The sequence below is a fragment of the Capricornis sumatraensis genome, chromosome 16 (genome assembly GCF_032405125.1).
Source record: "Capricornis sumatraensis isolate serow.1 chromosome 16, serow.2, whole genome shotgun sequence".
Classification (NCBI taxonomy): domain Eukaryota; kingdom Metazoa; phylum Chordata; class Mammalia; order Artiodactyla; family Bovidae; genus Capricornis; species Capricornis sumatraensis.
Genome location: NC_091084.1, coordinates 64,089,557 through 64,107,598, shown reverse-complemented (window position 1 = coordinate 64,107,598; position 18,042 = coordinate 64,089,557). Strand labels below are relative to the sequence as shown.

At 41.0% G+C, this 18,042-nt stretch overlaps 1 protein-coding gene across 1 annotated transcript; it reads right to left on the bottom strand.

Moving 5' to 3' along the window:
- Positions 1-253: 253 nt before the first annotated feature.
- PRRG4 (proline rich and Gla domain 4) lies at positions 254-15,109 on the bottom strand. The gene is made up of 6 exons (XM_068989308.1): positions 14,899-15,109; positions 14,387-14,511; positions 7,922-8,085; positions 6,188-6,236; positions 5,097-5,229; positions 254-829 (listed from the first exon to the last, which is right to left on the bottom strand). The coding sequence occupies exons 2-6, from the start codon at positions 14,487-14,489 to the stop codon at positions 595-597; spliced, it is 684 nt and encodes a 227-aa protein (XP_068845409.1). The 5' UTR covers positions 14,490-14,511; positions 14,899-15,109; the 3' UTR covers positions 254-594.
- Between the last annotated feature and the right edge of the window lie 2,933 nt (positions 15,110-18,042).

Sequence of the window (18,042 nt, the reverse complement as noted above, 5' to 3'; positions counted from 1 at the left end):
TTCTTTTTTTTTTAGTATTCAATACAAAAAATCTATGGGGTTTCCCTGGTGGCTCAGACAGTAAAGAATCTGACTGCAATGCTGGAGATCCTGGGTCAATCCCTGGATCTGGAAGATCCCCTAGAGAAGGGAATGGTTACGCACTCCAGTATTCTTTTTTTTTTTTTTTTTCACTCCAGTATTCTTGCCTGGAGAATGCCATGGACAGAGAAGCCTGGCAGACTACAATCCATAGGGTCTCAAAGAATCGGACATAACTGAGCGACAAACACAACAACAACAAATCTACAACCATTTCTGTACAAAGAATACAGACAGTTCACCAGTTCTAGCTGTGACATCCATAACAGATTCTTTTGAACAGAACAGTGCTCTCTTCTTAACTGCAAGGATACAAAATTCCTTATCCAGCTGATAATGATAAAGTTCAGGTTAAAGATGCTGACAGAACTCCAGTGGCAGAGAACACATGCTTATTTCTCCTTTATTCTCTACAGTTTGTCATAAACATCTGAATTGACCTGTCTTTTTTGGTTCAGGGAAAAGAACCACTTAAATAATGTGAATGTCCTATATCACCAAGACAGTGAGGGCTTAGTGAGATGGGAGTGACATAGACTTTTTAAATACCCTAAAATCATTTGCCAGCCCGGGATAAGGTGGTGGTGGTGAAACACTCTGTTTTCTGGTCAATGCCACTGCCTGTTCATAAGAAGGTAATCCTGTATCTTCCAATGAAGGTGGCGATGGAGACAAGACAGCCTCCTCTGGTCTTCTGAAGATGATGGAAGGAGTGTGCCTGCCCCTTCTTACGTAGATGTCTGAAGAACTAAATAGAGAGAGCATTGAGGTCTAGGAAAGGCAATATTTTAGGTTAAAACAGCAATATTAAGAAATCCAACTATTTAGATCAAAGCTGAACCTTCTTTATTAATATAACAAGTTTTATTTTACCCATAAACTCTGAATGAGTCTTGGTTTAGTGGGAAGACCAAGAGCTTTGAAGTCAGTCATTGGTATGAAACAGGATCCTATCATTTCATAGCAATGTGACCAAAGGCAAGGTAACCTAACTCAGGTTTCTTCCTCTGTAAAATGGGAATAATAATAGCTACGTCAACAGAGATGTTTTTTGTGGATTGAGAAAGATTATGTAAGGCATCTAAGCAGAGTCTGGAATACTGTAACGAGGACTCAAAACACGTGAATTCTTTTTTTCTCCTATTCCTGAATTAAAATTTTCTCAAAGTATGGTGTTAAACCAAATCCAGGCTTTGTTGAAAGGCACTACAACTCAAAGCTAAGGAAATTGATGCCACAGAGGTAATAACATCAGTGGATGCCCATCTCTCTCCTCTGTTACCCCAGCAGCCTTTCTGCCTGGTCCATCTCTCCTCAGCAGGACTTCCATCCCATCATTCTTCTCCACAAAAGTCTAACTTGAAGTCTGCTTTCTACTGAATCAACTTCTAACTCCTGTGCCTACTTTTCAAAGCCTCCCTTAATCTAGCCTTGCTTTATTTTATGGCTCTCTGCCCTTGCCAAGGTAGTGTCTTTACTCCCCATTGATCTCCACAGATGGAAGCCTAACAATTAGAAAAAAACATTTTTTAATTAAAAAAAAGTGGCTTAGTTCAAGTTCCACCATTTTTCACAAAACTTTGTCACCTACACCAGCCAATGAAAGCTGAAATGCAATACTGGTCTGGTGTTCCGAAACCACATTTCCCCTTCTTACTTGTGAATTACAAATTATAACTCAAACATAAGTAAACTGATCCACTTAGACTGTGAAGTTGGCTGTCTATGAAGCATCTATGCAGAAATTAACCTCTTATAGTATAGTTAATAAGATAATTAAAATATATAGATAATCCTGAACCTATAATCAATATTTATAATAGTATTCTTCCTAATAAGAGAGTTTAGCAGACCCAAAATACTGTACACTTTTGCAAACTAAATTAATATCAACTTGCCTCTTAGAATACCTTTTCTGTTGGAAGTTACAATGAGATCTGAAATTGAAAGGAAAGAGAGAGGAAAATAGCAGAGAGAGAAGAAAAGAAAAAGGTCTGTATAAATCAAGGAATTGAATAATCTGCTCTTCAATAGTTGAGAGGTGACTGAGAGCCTCAGAAGTTTACTTAGAGGGCTCAATACAATTCCTCCTCTGTTGGAAATCTGGAATGTACACATGGTAGGCTTGTCACCTGCCACATTCATTAGCTTGTGATGAAAAGTACTACTAGTTTGCTTATAGGAAACAGGAGAGACATGTTATACTTGAACAAATAAATTTTTCCACGTTGACCTTCAAAATCTGTTACAGGAACAGTATAATGATACTAAAATCATTAAGTATTTTCACAGTGATTTCTTACATACATCTTACATGACTGAAATCAGAAAGTACACACCAAGAACATCTCAGATAAGCTGACAACATTATATTATGCCTATTTTCCTCCATAAAATATAGGGACTAAGAAATGAAAAGATCTTGTTGCCCATTTCTTGGCATGTTTTTACAAAAGAATGAGACAAACTATTCTAACAATGATCTCATTTTTCACTCTTTTTCAAGATATTCCTCACCCTTCCCCCACTTTCAGACTTGCAAAATGTAGAAAGAGAACATGTAACTCTGTTGGAAGAATTTCTTGGGACAATTGATAAAAAAGTACTTTAGTCAGTTAGTAAGTATTTAAAAGTTAATCTTAACACAAAGGAATGTCTGGTTAACCTAGTTTGAAATGTGCCCTATAAAGGGTTGCTCTGAGAATCAAAGTGAGACAATAGATGTAAAAATGACCTGTAAATGGGACAGCATTCTACTGTACTAAGGATAACTAATCTTACTTTTAAAATAAGAGATATCTGGGTTTTCAAAATTTAATAATAACATACACAGAAAACATGCATAAAAATGGCACCTCTTTACTCCATGTGTCTTTGAATTCTGCTTCTAAACTCATGCAGGAAAGAAGCTAGAAGGCTTTAGAGAAAAAAAAGGCATAAGGTAAGAAGGTGTAGTGGTGTGGAAAAGCAGAGAAATGGAAGAAAACAGGAAAGAGAAGAGAAGGATGTTGAGCATGACACTGAATAATAGCTCTGTTCACAGATCTTCAGGGAAATTATTAAATACTGAGGGCACACACATGGCCTTTGGGGGAAAATATTGTAAATGGGATAGAAAAGAAGGGAAGATAAAAGACAAGGAGAGTCTTTAAAGATAAATATCCCAATTTCTTCATTAACCCATGAATTTCCAGGTATCCTGCAGCTTGTGGAGAAAGCCATATTAAATAAGCCCTTGAAAATGGGGAGAACTTGCTGATTCCCTGATTCCCTGTCTGTTAAGTAGGTGATTCCCTGATTCCCTGTCTGTTAAGTAGGTGAAATGAATAAAAACCTCAGCTTAAAGATAGTGGCTTAAGAAAAATTACACAAAATTTTCCTTACTTTCTTTCACTTTTCAAACTTTTAGAGGATTTATAGAACTCTCAGACAATCTCCTTAGTTCCTGCCTGTGATCACATAATGCCTCAGGGGACTGTTTAGGAATTCCAGCTGGGGGATAGAATTACACTTTACTTGGGGCTTCTCTGGTGGCTCAGATGGTAAAGCGTCCACCTGCAATGCAGGAGACCCGGGTTCGATCCCTGTGTCGGGAAGATCCCCTGGAGAAGGAAATGGCAATCCACTCCAGCATTCTTGCCTGGAAAATCCCATGGACGGAGGAGCCTGATAGGTTACAGTCCATGGGGTCGCAAAGAGTCGGACACGACTGAACGACTTCACTTTGCCCCTGTCCTCTGCCCCCTTTGCGGGCATGTCCTCCTCTGCAGGGGCTTCCCAGGAAGCAGTGGTAAAGAATTTGCATGCAATGCAGAGGACACAAGTTCAATCCCTGGGTTGGAAGGATTCCCTGGAGAAGGAAATGGCAACTCACTCCACTATGCCTGCTAGAGAAATTCCATGGACAACGAACGGAGCCTGGTGGGCTACAGTCCATGGGCTCACAAAAGAGCTGGATACAACTAAAGAGACTAAAACAACAGCAACAACCAACTTCCTCTGCACTCTTACTATGGGCATCCTTTCAGACTTGCCGCTGCCCTTGCCTCTGTCCTTTCATCACACTCAGAAAACTTGGCTTCAGCTTTTATCTTCCAACGGATTTATCCTAATTCCACCTCTATTCCCCTAAACTCTTACCTTAACAATAAAGAAAAAAATATTATGGTAAAATATGCATAACATAAAATTTGTCATTATAACCATTTTCAGGTGTACAATTAATGGTATTTATTATATTCACAATGTTGTACAGCCATCACCACTATCTGTTTCCATAATCGTTTTATCACCTGGTCAATAATGAGCGTCTTTATAGAATTTGGAACCATAAATAGGGTAAATAAGGATATACAAGAAATAATCCTGATTGCCTGTTTCGCATCTGTTGCTTTTTTTTTTTAAATAAGGTAGTTCTACACTTTTATCTATACTTGCAGATAAGAATATGAATGAGAATAACTTTTTATTCTAATGATGTTGAGATTTATTATGCAAACAATTATGGCCTTTAGGAAGCTTTACTAATATGCTGGAATTCAGTTAATAATAGCAATGTATTAACATTGGCTCATGTTAGTTGCTCAGTCATGTCCGACTCTTTGTGACCCCATGGATGGGAGCCCGCCAGGCTTCTCTGTCCATTGAATCCTCCAGGCAAGAATACTGGAAGTGGCTACCCATTCCCTTCTCCAGGGGAATCTTCCTAAACTAGGGACTGAACCCAGGTTTCCTGCATTGCAGACATTCTTTACCATCTGAGCCACCAGGGAAGCCCAAAGTTGGCTTGTTAGTTTTACAAATGTAATATGGTAACATAAGAGTTTAACAATGAGGGAACTGGCGAAGGATATATAGGAACTCTCTGGGCTATCTTTGTAACTTTCCTGTATATCTGAAATTATTCCAAAATAAAAAATATACTTCAAAATATAGGCAGTCATTTTTTTTAGCCATTTAAAAATAATAGTATAGAAAGTATAATCATAAATTAAATATTTTCACTCAATACTTACCCTGGATATTGTTGCCTGTGACACTTGGTGATACAAAGATAGTAACCAGCTAATCCCAAAATAACCAAAAATACTCCAGCAGCAATTAATCCAGTCAGAAGGCCCATAACGTCGATTTTCTCTCTGTTAGTATCTTAAGAGAAATCATTAAACTAACATAAATATAACAACTGAAAAGCACCACCTATGATTTCAATAAATTTAACATTGAGTGTAAGCACATTATTAAGCATCTAATAATTAATAAAAGTCTGTGCCAGAGACATGACCTGGGGTGGGGGGTGGGGAAACATATACTTCCTAAAAGCCCTAGGTGTGGCTTCATTTATTTTTATTATTTTTATTAAAATTATTTATTCATTTTGGCTGTGCTGGGTCTTAGTCGTGGCATGTGGGTTCTAGATCCCTGACCAGGGGAAGTCCCTGATTTATTTTAAATGTCTTCTTAAATGAATAAAAGTCTAAGCAGGATAAACATATTCTTTGTTCAACTATACACATTTTGATATTAACTACTGACAGAAATTTACTAAGCCACTCCAGAGTAGCTATGTAATATAGTCTCCCTACAGCTGGAGCCCTGCCTAGGGGGAATGAATAAATCGCTGGTAAAAACAAAACGAACCTGACTAAAAGCAGCTAGAGATGATCAATGCAGATAAGACAAAGGATCTCCCCTCTCTAGAAGTTACTTAATTCTATCTAAAAATCTTAATTTACTTAGTAGCCCAAGTATTCCATTCACTTGTAATGGTAAAAAAGAAAAAAAAATTAAAATAGCTTACTACTCGAAAGTAACAGTCTGACTTTTATTCTGTGCAAGTCCTGACTTAGCTGAGCTGTTTAAAAGAGCGAATTAAGCCTATTATCTCATTTCCCTAGTATCTCACCAAACTTGATTTTCAGTGTGTAAATAGATGAATGCGGCCTTCTCTGTCTTAGATAGCCCTGTGTTATAATTGAGAAATCTTTCCCGGATTTACAAGATATGTATGTTGTGCAACAACCAAACTCAAACAGCGAAACTAAAAATGTACTATGATGGAGGATGGGAAAAAAAAAACATTAAAATTGATCCATTCTTGCCTTACCTGATTTTGTGGTTGGTCCTCTAACTGAATATTCTTGCCAAAATTTCATCTAAGAGAAAGGTAAAAATTTCCAAGTTTATTTAATTTCTTTAACGTCATTTCCTTTGGTCTCCAGGACCTCGACTAGGGGTGTAAACACTTGGCACGTGCCACATATAGGACACCAGTTCATTCATGCTGGAGCAAGTGACTCACTCTATTAAATAATTAAAGCATTGCCACCCACTACCGTTTCTTCCAACTGAAATTGGCCGGGGCTTTATTGCTAGTGCCAGCTCTTTACCACTGGACCCTGATATTCTTCCTTCATTGGCCCAGGGCCCTCACTCAGGTGTCCAGGGACACCACTGAATTAGCGAGTTGATGAAAACAGCAGAGGTGGAAGTTGAAGCAGAGGACTCATGATCGTGTTTGAAAAGGAGTCTGACTTTTTTCTACACTAGGTGAGCCTTCAGTTCGCTAGGAGGTTTTTATAGGTTTTTGAAACAATCAATTTATTTTTGGTTGTGCTGGGTCTGTGTTGTCGCGGGCAGGTTTTCTCCAGTTGTGGCAATCGGCAGCTGCTCTCTGGTTGGAGAGCAAGGGCTTTCCATTGTGGTGTCTTCTCTTGGTGTGGGGCATGGACTCAACTGACTTGCCCTGAGGCACGTGTGATCTTCTGGGGTCAGAGATCTAACCCATGTCCTCTGCATTGGAGGCAGGCTTTCAACCACTGGACCACCAGGGAAGCCCTTGCTCAGAGATTTTATTAAAAGGTGTTTATTGATTTGGAAAGACATCCCTGAGACTTTTTAAGTTCAGTGTTACTTGAGAGAATCGAAGCCGTTTTTAAGGAACTGTGATAAAACTAGAAAATGGTTTTGTAAGAAACAGTATAGAATTTCAACAGACACAACTACAAGGCGGAGCAGGCTTTGCTTCCTTTCTCTAATAGATGCAGCAGGTAATAGCAGGGAATGGGAGGCTGGGGAGAATTTGGGAAGAAAAAGAGCTGAGTTTCAGTAACACCTTCATTTGAAGAATACCTAGAGAGGTTCTTAGTGACTAAAGAGTAAAACGGGATTCTTGAGGAAGGGGTAAAAGAGCTGGGGTTATTTAAGCTTGGGGTTATTTACAAAAGCAAAGAATCTGGGTCACTTGATATGCTTAAAGAATATGCCAGATTATAACAGGGACAGTGCTGGCTATTTGTTTTATATTTTTCAGGATTAACAGACAGAAGTTAATTATATTTTAAGGGAGACATTCTAAAAGTTTATTGCCAAGCAATTAACTCCTGAATGCAGGGAATATATATTTTATCCTCAGTTTCTAGGAGAGCATATGACACATAGTAGATTGTCAATAAGTACTTGAAATATAAATATAGTCATCAAAAAGCTAAGTCTTGATAGGAAAAATTTCTCTTGAGTTTTGACTGATTGAAGCCTGAGTCAGAGAACTAACTCAGTATCCTAAAGTTTAATTCACTGTGCTTCAAGACTGTCTTTGAATATCATAAATGTTAAACACAAAATTATAACACAATTGATAATTTGCTAATTACTGTAAACCTAGGAAAGTATAAAGTAAAATCTAAATGGGTTAATTAGCATTTTAAGAAAGTAGAAAGAGATAACAGGTATACAATCCTAATTTTATTTAAGGCATATAATTTCTAACGCCTGAAAAGTACCACTTTTTAAAGTACAATTTAATAAATGTCTAGCCAATTAACATCATCAACAAAATTACCGTTTTATCTTCATCCACAAATATCTCTCTGGCTTCCTCATAATTACAAAGTTCTTCTATGCATTCTCTTTCTAGGTCACCGGGAGTGAAGAGCTCCAAATCAAATCTATTATATAGGAGGTGTCTATGTATGAACAGGTTTGCTTCTTCTTTTGATGTAAATACTAACAAAGAAATAGAAAGATTTCAAACATTGATAAAAATAAGGCAGAAAATTTCTGTTTTAATTATGGGAAGAGCACATAGTTCCTTTGATGTGGTTAAATTATGCCCAACTTTCTTCTGTGGTTTTTAAATCTGACAAAAAGAAATATCATCAGTAAAAATAATTCCTGCTAAAGATGAAATACAGATATTAATCAAATTCCAGGACATACTTGAGTAGATTATGTCCAAAGTTCTCAGCATAAGTGAAAAAAAATTGAGTTTCATTTTTTTCCTCTAGACAATTATTTTTCCAATAAATGACAGGCCAGACTACGCTATCTCTAAAGCACTGGTTTCCTATTATTTTGACTGAGAAAAATTAGTCTGGTGTAGTGGCAGAGTGTTAGACACAGAAGACACAGATTTTTCTTTACTGATTTGGCTTAGCTATCAGCTGTATCTCCTAGGATAAGTCACTTACACCTCTGGGTTGCCATTTCCTAAATCACTTTTTTTTTGGCAGCGCTGTGTGGCATGCAAGATCTTAGTCCCCAACCAGGACCGAACCCATGCCCCTGCATTAGTAGCACAGAGTCCTGACCAAGAATGCTGGACCACCAAGGAAGTCCCAGGTGTGAGTCTTAACAGAGCTGTTTTGTCCAATATAGCAGCCACTAGTCACATATGGTATCGAAAACCTGAAACGTGGCTAGTGTGACTTGAATGTGCTGTAAGTGTAGAATTCAGACTTAAATTGAAGATAGTGGAGAAAACCACTAGACCATTCAGGTATGACCTAAATCAAATCCCTTATGATAATACAGTGGAAGTGAGAAACAGATTTAAGGGACTAGATCTGATAGACAGAGGGCCTGATGAATGATGGACAGAGGATCATTAACATTGTATAGGAGACAGGGATCAAGACCATCCCCCTAAAAAATGAATGCAAAAAAGCAAAATGGCTGTCTAGGGAGGCCTTACAAATAGCTGTGAAAAGAAGAGAAGTGAAAAGTAAAGGAGAAAAGGAAAGATATACCCATCTGAATGCAGAGTTCCAAAGAATAGCAAGGAGAGGTAAGAAAGCCTTCCTCAGTGATCAGTGCAAAGAAATAGAGGAAAAGAACAGAATGGGAAAGACTAGAGATCTCTTCAAGAAAATTAGAGATACCAAGGGAACATTTCATGCAAAGATGGGCTCAATAAAGGACAGAAATCGTATGGACCTAACAGAAGCAGAAAATATTAAGAAGACGTGGCAAGAATACACAGAAGAACTGTACAAAAAAGATCTTCATGACCCAGATAATCACGATGGCCAGACATCCTGCAATGTGAAGTCAAGTGGGCCTTAGAAAGCATCACTACGAACAAAGCTAGTGGAGGTGATGGAATTCCAGTGGAGCTATTTCAAATCCTAAAAGATGATGCTGTGAAAGGGCTGCACTCAATATGCCAGCAAATTTGGAAAACTCAGCAGTGGCCACAGGACTGGAAAAGGTCAGTTTTCATTCCAATTCCAAAGAAAGGCAATGCCAAAAAATGCTCAAAGTACCGTACAATTGCACTCATCTCACATGCTAGTAAAGTAATGCTTAAAATTCTCCAAGCCAGGCTTCAGCAACACGTGAACTGTGAACTTCCAGATGTTCAAGCTGGTTTTAGAAAAGGCAGAGGAACCAGGGATCAAATTGCCAACATCCTCTGGATCATGGAAAAAGCAAGAGAGTTCCAGAAAAACATTTATTTCTGCTTTATTGACTATGCCAAAGCCTTTGACTGTGTGGATCACAATAAACTGTGGACAATTCTGAAAGAGATGGGAATACCAGACCACCTGACCTACCTCTTGAAAAATCTGTATGCAGGTCAGGAAGCAACAGTTAGAACTGGACATGGAACAACAGACTGGTTGCAAACAGGAAAAGGAGTACGTCAAGGCTGTATATTGTCACCATGCTTATTTAACTTCTATGCAGAGTACATCATGAGAAACACTGGACTGGAAGAAGCACAAGCTGGAATCAAGATTGCCAGGAGAAATATCAATAACCTCAGATAAGCAGATGACACCACCCTTATGGAAGAAAGTGAAGAACTAAAGAGCCTCTTGATGAAAGTGAAAGAGGAGAGTGAAAAAGTTGGCTTAAAGCTCAACATTCAGAAAACTAAGATCATAGCATCCGGTCCCATCACTTCATGGCAAATAGATGAGGAAACAGTGTCAGACTTTATTTTTTTGGGCTCCAAAATCACTACAGATGGTGATTGCAGCCATGAAATTAAAAGATGCTTGCTCCCTGGAAGGAAAGTTATGACCAACCTAGACAGGATATTAGAAAGCAGAGACATTACTTTGCCAACAAAGGTTAGTCAAGGCTATGGTTTTTCCTGTAGTCATGTATGGATGTGAGAACTGGACAATAAAGAAAGCTGAGTGCTGAAGAATTGATGCTTTTGAACTGTGGTGTTGGAGAAGACTCTTGAGAGTCCCTTGGACTGCAAGGAGATCCAACCAGTCCATCCTAAAGGAGATCAGTCCCAGGTGTTCATTGGAGGGACTGATGTTGAAGCTCAAACTCCAATACTTTGGCCACCTGATGTGAAAAGCTGACTCACTTGAAAAGACCCTGATGCTGGGAAAGATTGAAGGCAGGAGGAGAAGGGGACAACAGAGGATGAGATGGTTGGTTGGCATCTCAGACTCAATGGAGAAGAGTTTGAGTAGACTCCGGGAGTTGGTGGTCAACAGGGAGGCATGCTGTGGTCCACGGGGTCACAAAGAGTCAGACATGACTGAGTGACTGAACTGAACACTAAGTGTAGAAAGGGACTTCAAAGACATGGTTAAGAAAAATGTAAAGTATCTCAATGTTTTCTTTTGCTTATATTTGTAATATTAGGTTAAATATTTGGAATATATTGGGTTCAATTAAATACTTTATCAAAATTAGTTGCACCTATTTCTTTTTACTTTTTAAAATGTGGCTGCTAGAAAATTTTAAATGATTCATGTGGTGCACATTCTATTTCTACTGGCCAGTGCTATTCTAGCATCTTCATTTCTAAGTTATAAATAAGATTTATGAGCTACTTGAACCAAGGACGGGAGCCAGAATCAGTTCATCAGTGCTAGTTGTTTTGAGAAATATTCTAAAAAGGTAGACCATTCTGTCCTGTGACAAAATGTTGGTTCTTTCCTCTTCTTTATTCTTGTGGATTTTACGCAACCACGAAACAGACTGAGAAACTTTCCAAGTCGCCATCATTTCTCATTGGGATTCTTATAATGGCCCTCTAAGTCATCTCCCTGTCTACAACAGTGACAGCACATTTCCAATGTGCCCAGATCTCTCCTGCCTTTGAACTTGCTTTCCACTGAATAGAACTTTCCTCTCTCAGTCTGTATTCTCACTTCCACGTTTTGTTCAGTGTTACCTTGAACCCCATCGCCACTCACCTCTGCCAATCCCCGTCCCACACCGTGTTTTTTTCATGGCACTTTCCATCTAGTGTTCTATATGCTTTATTTACTTATCTGTTACCACTCTGTTCCCCTAGCTAGAAGGAAAATTCCATTAAAGCAGGGATGTTGACACACAGAGGTGCCCCTCAAATTACTTACAATAATAAATGACTGAACTTGACTTTCCTCTTGGACCTAAATTCTCGGAGTTGAGGCAATACAGAGGTATGGCCTGTTTGTAATCTTGGCACAGGTTTATAATACTAAACCAGGGATGAAGTAACTTTGAGTCTGCTTAACTTAGTTGTACTGTACTTACTTACAAAATCTGATTTCAGAACAGAGAATTAGAAATCTGCCTTTGTATTGCTGCTTCTCAGATATGCCCAGATCTTTACATTTTACTGGCTAGAAAAGCAGTGCCAAATTTCTCATTGTTGGCCTCCTGTTATCTGAGTTACAAAACACCCCTGACTTCTAAATGGGACCTTCAACTTAAAAGGAAAATAAAAAAGTGAGTCACAAACACTTTTATTATTCCTTAAATGATATTTATGCCAATGAAAGTCTCGACTGCTGTATAAAACATGCCTTCTGGGAGGGACTGCTGTCCACAACTTCCCTGAGGTTGAAAGTTCTAATTCAGTCCATGGTTCATCTTAGACCTTCAATGCCTTATCAAACTTCTTGCCTCCCTTATGATCTCAGGAGAAATACGGTCCTTTGTTATTTGGGTTCTAAGTAGCCTGGACTTGCTTTTAATTAAAAGAAGCAAACTTCCATGCCCCTGGAGCATCCTGAACTTGCAGCAATGGTTCCTGTTTCCCCTCTGGCCATTGCCAGAGGATACACTGGCCTTTGCACTTTTGTATCTGCTGCCTCAGATTATCTTCTCATCTTTATTTCTCCTGACTTAGACTATCCTAAGAGGCTATTTCCCTGTTTTAAACCTACCAACTGAGATATTCTATTCTCCTCTCTCCTGTCTCTCCATGCTTTCTAAATAAGTTCCCTTTGAGTCATTTAAATCTCACCTCTCGGCTTTATCAGAACACAACTGAAGGTCTTTTATTTTCCTAGTTACTTTTCATATCTCCATTTGTTATATCTCATATGCAGAGAGCACTGGCTTCTGCGCTATACAGCTCTCCAGAGACATAGCTACTATACTAACTAATACCTAACTAATACTAATGCTAACTAATACTGCTAACCAATACCTCTGCTCTTGAACTCTCTGTTTCTACTTTTGTCATAGAGTTTATGGAGATTATCAGTTTACACACTGCCTCGCCCATTAGGTGAAGCAGTCTATTCGGATTTCCAGGCAAGAAATCCTACTGGAGTAGGTTGCCATTTCCTTCCCCAGGAGATCTTCCTGACCTGGAGAAAAAACTCAGGTCTCCTGAACTGCAGGCAGACTTTTTTTTTTTTTTTTTTCATTAAAATTTTTTAATTTATTTTTTAATTGAAGGATAATTTCTTTACAGAATTTTGTTTTTGTCAAACCTCAAGATGAATCAGCCATGGCTATACATATGCCCCCTCTGTCTTGAACTTCCCTCCCAGCTTCCCCCCAATCCCACCCTTCTAGGTTGATACAGACCCCCTGTTTGAGTTCCTGCAGGCAGATTCTTTATCAACTGAACCACCAGAGAAGCCTTTTAAATACACACACTTCCTCGTTTACATTTCCCACAGATATCTCCAGCCTTCTGCATTCAAGTGTGATCTCTAAATTCCTTCCACAGTTTATGAAGTCCTGGAGAATGTCTTTTATGCCTATATCTTGTGAATGAATGAATGTACTCATAAACACTCTGGACCCAGCATCTGGTCCTGCTGAGTATGGATCATCAACCTTATATATGAATGGACTTAAATATACGGTGCAACGTGGAAGGCACCAGGAAGGATCTCCTTGCAAATCCTGTTCCACTAACTACTTTATCCAGTTGCTTAGGATTCTGTGGTCAGTGTTTGATTCCTTAAGGTTAAGATATTGCCCTATTTTAACATACACACAGTCTCCTAGAAGGCTTGAGACACTAAACTGTATTAACCATTATTAGTGTTATGATTAGGAGTTTTAGTGTAACAGATCCTTCTCAAAAGAGAATGAGAGTAGGACCTGATGAGAATGAATGTGGGACAGATATGTGTGGGGAGGTGGATCCAAAGCATTGGCACCAGGTAGGGAAGCACAGTGATTTGGCAGGAAGAAAGCCAAGTTTTTTTCTTTCCTGTGTTTTCTAGGTTAGGCTTTCAAAATGTGGGCAGGAATCTGTTTATGACTTGGAGACCACAAGGTGTGCAATTCTAGGTTAGCAAGCCCCAAACCTAATCTCACACCATCTAACTTTACCCACATAACCAGACATTTAAAAGCAAAAAAGGACCTCAGAGGTCACTCCACTCCTCACTCTCTCATCATTTTAAAAGCTGAAAGGGGGTTAAGTAACTTGCCCAGAGTCTGCTAACAAATCCAGACTAGGTCCTGGACTCCTTGTCCATCTTTCCAGGAAGAACAATTATGCCCATCAGAATTACCGCACAGCCTCATCTAGAAAAACGGCACTCACTGATTTTCAGAAGTTGAAACAGGTTTTCCATTCAGTTAACTACCCACCTGGTCTTAAATACATATTTACAAAAGTAACTCTCAGAATTAAAAACTGCAGTTAACATAACAAACCACAACATTACCAAATAAACTACAAATTAAAGAGCATTTTAGCACTTCTACGATTGATGAGGGTATTTAATCTCAAAGACTACACTTTCTCATTTGAGCCCTGGAATACAGGCTCGAGTTTTCAGAACGGTTTCTTGGGATCTGCAGCCAGGCTCACCTTCTCTCGCATGCCTAGACTCTTCCGAGGGACTTCTTGTGCAATGAGGAAACGCGAAGGTAACTACGGGCAGTTGGCTGAGTAGCACCAGGAGTAGAAACATAGTCTGGCAACTGTCAAACAAACTGAAACAAACAAAATAACCAACCAACCAAAAACACAGGTCAGAAGTGCCCCCAGCTTAGCAGGTTAAATTCCTATGGGAACGAGTCACCGACCTGTTGTGCTCAAAGTCATCGCGTGACTGCGCCCCGCGCGCGGTTTCGGTCGCCAGGGTCCGACCGGCGCCCGGAAAGCGGCCCCGAAAGCTCCGGGGGACAAAATGCCGCCTCCCCTCCACCCACCCGCCCACTATCCCCGTCCCCACCTCCCTAACCCCCGCCCTCCGGACTCTGAGGCCGGCTGAGCGGGCGCCTATCGACCCTCTGCGTTGCAGTCGGACCTGGTCCGCTGAGAAGGCCCCCTCCCAGCCACCCATTCCCTGCCGGGGCCGAGCCTCCGGGCTCCCGCACCTGCAGCTCCGGGCGCATGTTCCAGCAGCAGCCGGGCCGGAGCCCCGTACTTCGGTCGTCCCTGCGGCCGCCAGACCCTCGGTCTCGGCCCTCGCCGAATCCGCGCCTTGCTCTTCGCAGGGCGAGAAGAGCCACCTCGCTCAGGCCGAGGAAGAGCTTGGGATCCGCGGAGGGGGCGCCCTGGCCGGCTCCGGGACGCGCGGTGCGAGTCCTGCCTGGATCCCGGGAGGCCGCGGAGTAGAGCGGTGAGAACCAGAGGAGGGAGCTACCTGGGAGCACCGGCCGCGCTCCTCCCCGCGGGGGCCGGCGCACCTGTGGCGGGCGGGCTGGCGGTTGACTGGCGTCTCCAGGAGCCGCGCCTCGCAGCCGCCACCACCTCTTTTTGCGCTAAGCCCTGGGCGAGTCCGGCCGCCTGCAGCCAGTTCTGGCCCCGCCTTGGCGCGCAGGTGGCGGGTTTGGGACTGGTTTCTAGACCCCGCGTCCTCTGCCGACTCAGGGCGGCGTGAGTTCACCTCCCAGCGCTAAACAGAAACCGCCTGCTGAACCCTCCCTCTGGCTCGTCTGGGGATTTTCGATTTGGGTTTCACTAGGAGACGAGCTCTATCTTGAGACCTTGGAGAAGGCAATGGCATCCCACTCCAGTACTCTTGCCTGGAAAATCCCATGGACGGAGGAGCCTGGTGGGCTGCAGTCCATGGGGTCATGAAGAGTCGGACACGACTGAGCGACTTCACTTTCACTTTTCACTTTCATGCATTGGAGAAGGAAATGGCAGCCCACTCCAGTGTTCTTGCCTGGAGAATCCCAGGGACGGGGGAGCCTGGTGGCTGCTGTCTCTGGGGTCGCACAGAGTCGGACACGACTGAAGCGACTTAGCAGTAGCAGCAGGCGACAAGCTCTATCTTAAGACCTTAGGTCTCAAAGGGTGGTCCGCGAAGGAGAACAAAATCTTTATCAGAGCATATGAAATGGGAAGTGACCTTAAAAATCAATTGATTACATTGGTTTTCAAATCGCGGTTCGCCAGGTCTGGGCCGTCTCCAAGATCCTTTCAAGGGGTCTCCGCGGTCAAAACTATTTCCTTTATGGTACAAAGACATAATTTGCCCTTTTCGCTGTCATTGTCTCCTGAATGTACAGCGGAAATTTCCAGAGGCCATTTGGCGTGTAACGACGTCATCACCCAGCTAGTAGCGTGCTTGCATGTGTTTTGTGTTTTCCATTATTTTCTATGGTAGTAGATTTAAGTATCAGCATGTACGTTTTTCATAGAGATTAATAAAATTTGCCTGTTGGTAGTTTTTTGTTTTTTCCTGTACTTTTGTTAGCTAGCTTTAGTCATACTTGGCAGGATAGCTATAACCTCTTTTTTTTTTTTTTTTTTTAATAAATAGTCGTCTGAAATCTTGAGCTTTTCTTTGAGCCTATGCAGAAATATAGCCAAAAGTAAGTACAATTTGTTGTCTTGATTTGAAATAATATGAAAATTTCTCCGTTTAACAGATAATATGATAAATATCAGGGCTTCCCTGGTAGCTCAGCTGATAAAGAATCCACCTACAATTCAGGAGACCTCGGTTCGATTCCTGGGTCAGGAAGATTCCCTGGAGAAGGGATAGGCTACCCTCTCCAGTATTCTTGGGCTTCTCTGGTGGCTCAAACAGTAAGTAATCCACCTGCAATGGGGGAGACCTGGATTCGATCCCTGGGTTGGGAAGATCCCCTGGAGGAGGGCATGGCAACCCACTCCAGTATTCTTGCCTGGAGAATCCCATGGACAGAGGAGCCTGGCAGGTTACAGACCATGGAATCCCAAAGAGTGGGACACCACCGACTGACTAAGCACAGCACAGCATAGTATATATTATTAGATATAATTCATGTAATTAAGAGCTCTTTGGAGATCCTTAATAATGTTAAAAAATGTGAAGAGGTCCTGAGACCAAAGAGTTTGAGAATTACCACCTCAAGTGATGAAGGCAGCAGGTGGACAGAGCACATAGTGGGTCTTGTCCAAACAACACTGGTAACAACTCTTTGGAACATTATTTACGGTCCCATGCTTTGGCCAAAGTGGCTCAACACTTGGTAGAAGCCAGAAGAAATGTTTTTCCCCCTTTTTAAATGTTGATTAATTCAATTTCCACCAAATTTTATTTTTTCCCTGCAAAGGTAATTGCCTACTTTATTCTGAATATTTAGAATCAACTGAATTCTTTCTGTTTTCTGCAGAAATTTTGTCTTCACTGATTCCTTCTCAGTTCAATTCAGATCAACCACTCAGTTGTGTCCGACTCTTTGTGACCTCATGGACTGCAGCACGCCAGGCCTCTCTGTCCATCACCAACTCTCGGAGTTTACGCAAACTCATGTCCATTGATTCGGTGATGCCATTCAGTCATCTCATCCTCTGGTGTCCCCTTCTTCTGCCTTCAATCTTTCCCAGCATCAGAGTCTTTTCAAATGAGTCAGCTCTTCGTATCAGATGGCCAAAGAATTTGAGCTTCAACATCAGTCCTTCAAATGAACACTCAGGACTGATCTCCTTTAGAATGGACTGGTTGGATCTTCTTGCAGTCCAAGGGACTCTCAAGAGTCTTCCCCAACATTATAGTTCAAAGCATCAGTTCTTCAGCACTCAGCTTTCTTTATAGTCCAACTCTCACATCCACACATGACTACTGGAAAAACCATAGCTTTGACTAGATGGACCTTTGTTGGAAAAGTAGTGTCTCTGCTTTTTAATATACTGTCTAGGTTGGTCACAACTTTCCTTCCAAGGAGTAAGCGTCTTTTTATTTCATGGCTACAGTCACTATCTGCAGTGATTTTGGAGTCCCCCACCCCCTAAATAAAGTCAGCCTCTGTTTCCACTGATTCCTTCTAGACAGTGCTTTTTCTTTTTTGTTCTCCCAGTCTTTCCTCGGTTTCCATTTGTCCACCTTGTTCTTTAAACTGTTTCTATGATAGATACCTCCTCAGTCCTTTTATTGTTCTTAACCAATTTCAATCACACTGTGAAGAGGCTAGAAATGATTTCTTGTAGTCTACATCTTAAACAGGGAACATGTCTACTAGAACACTCATTCTTCTATTTATTCATTCATTTAGCCCTGAGGATACAGACAGAACCACCACAGTCTC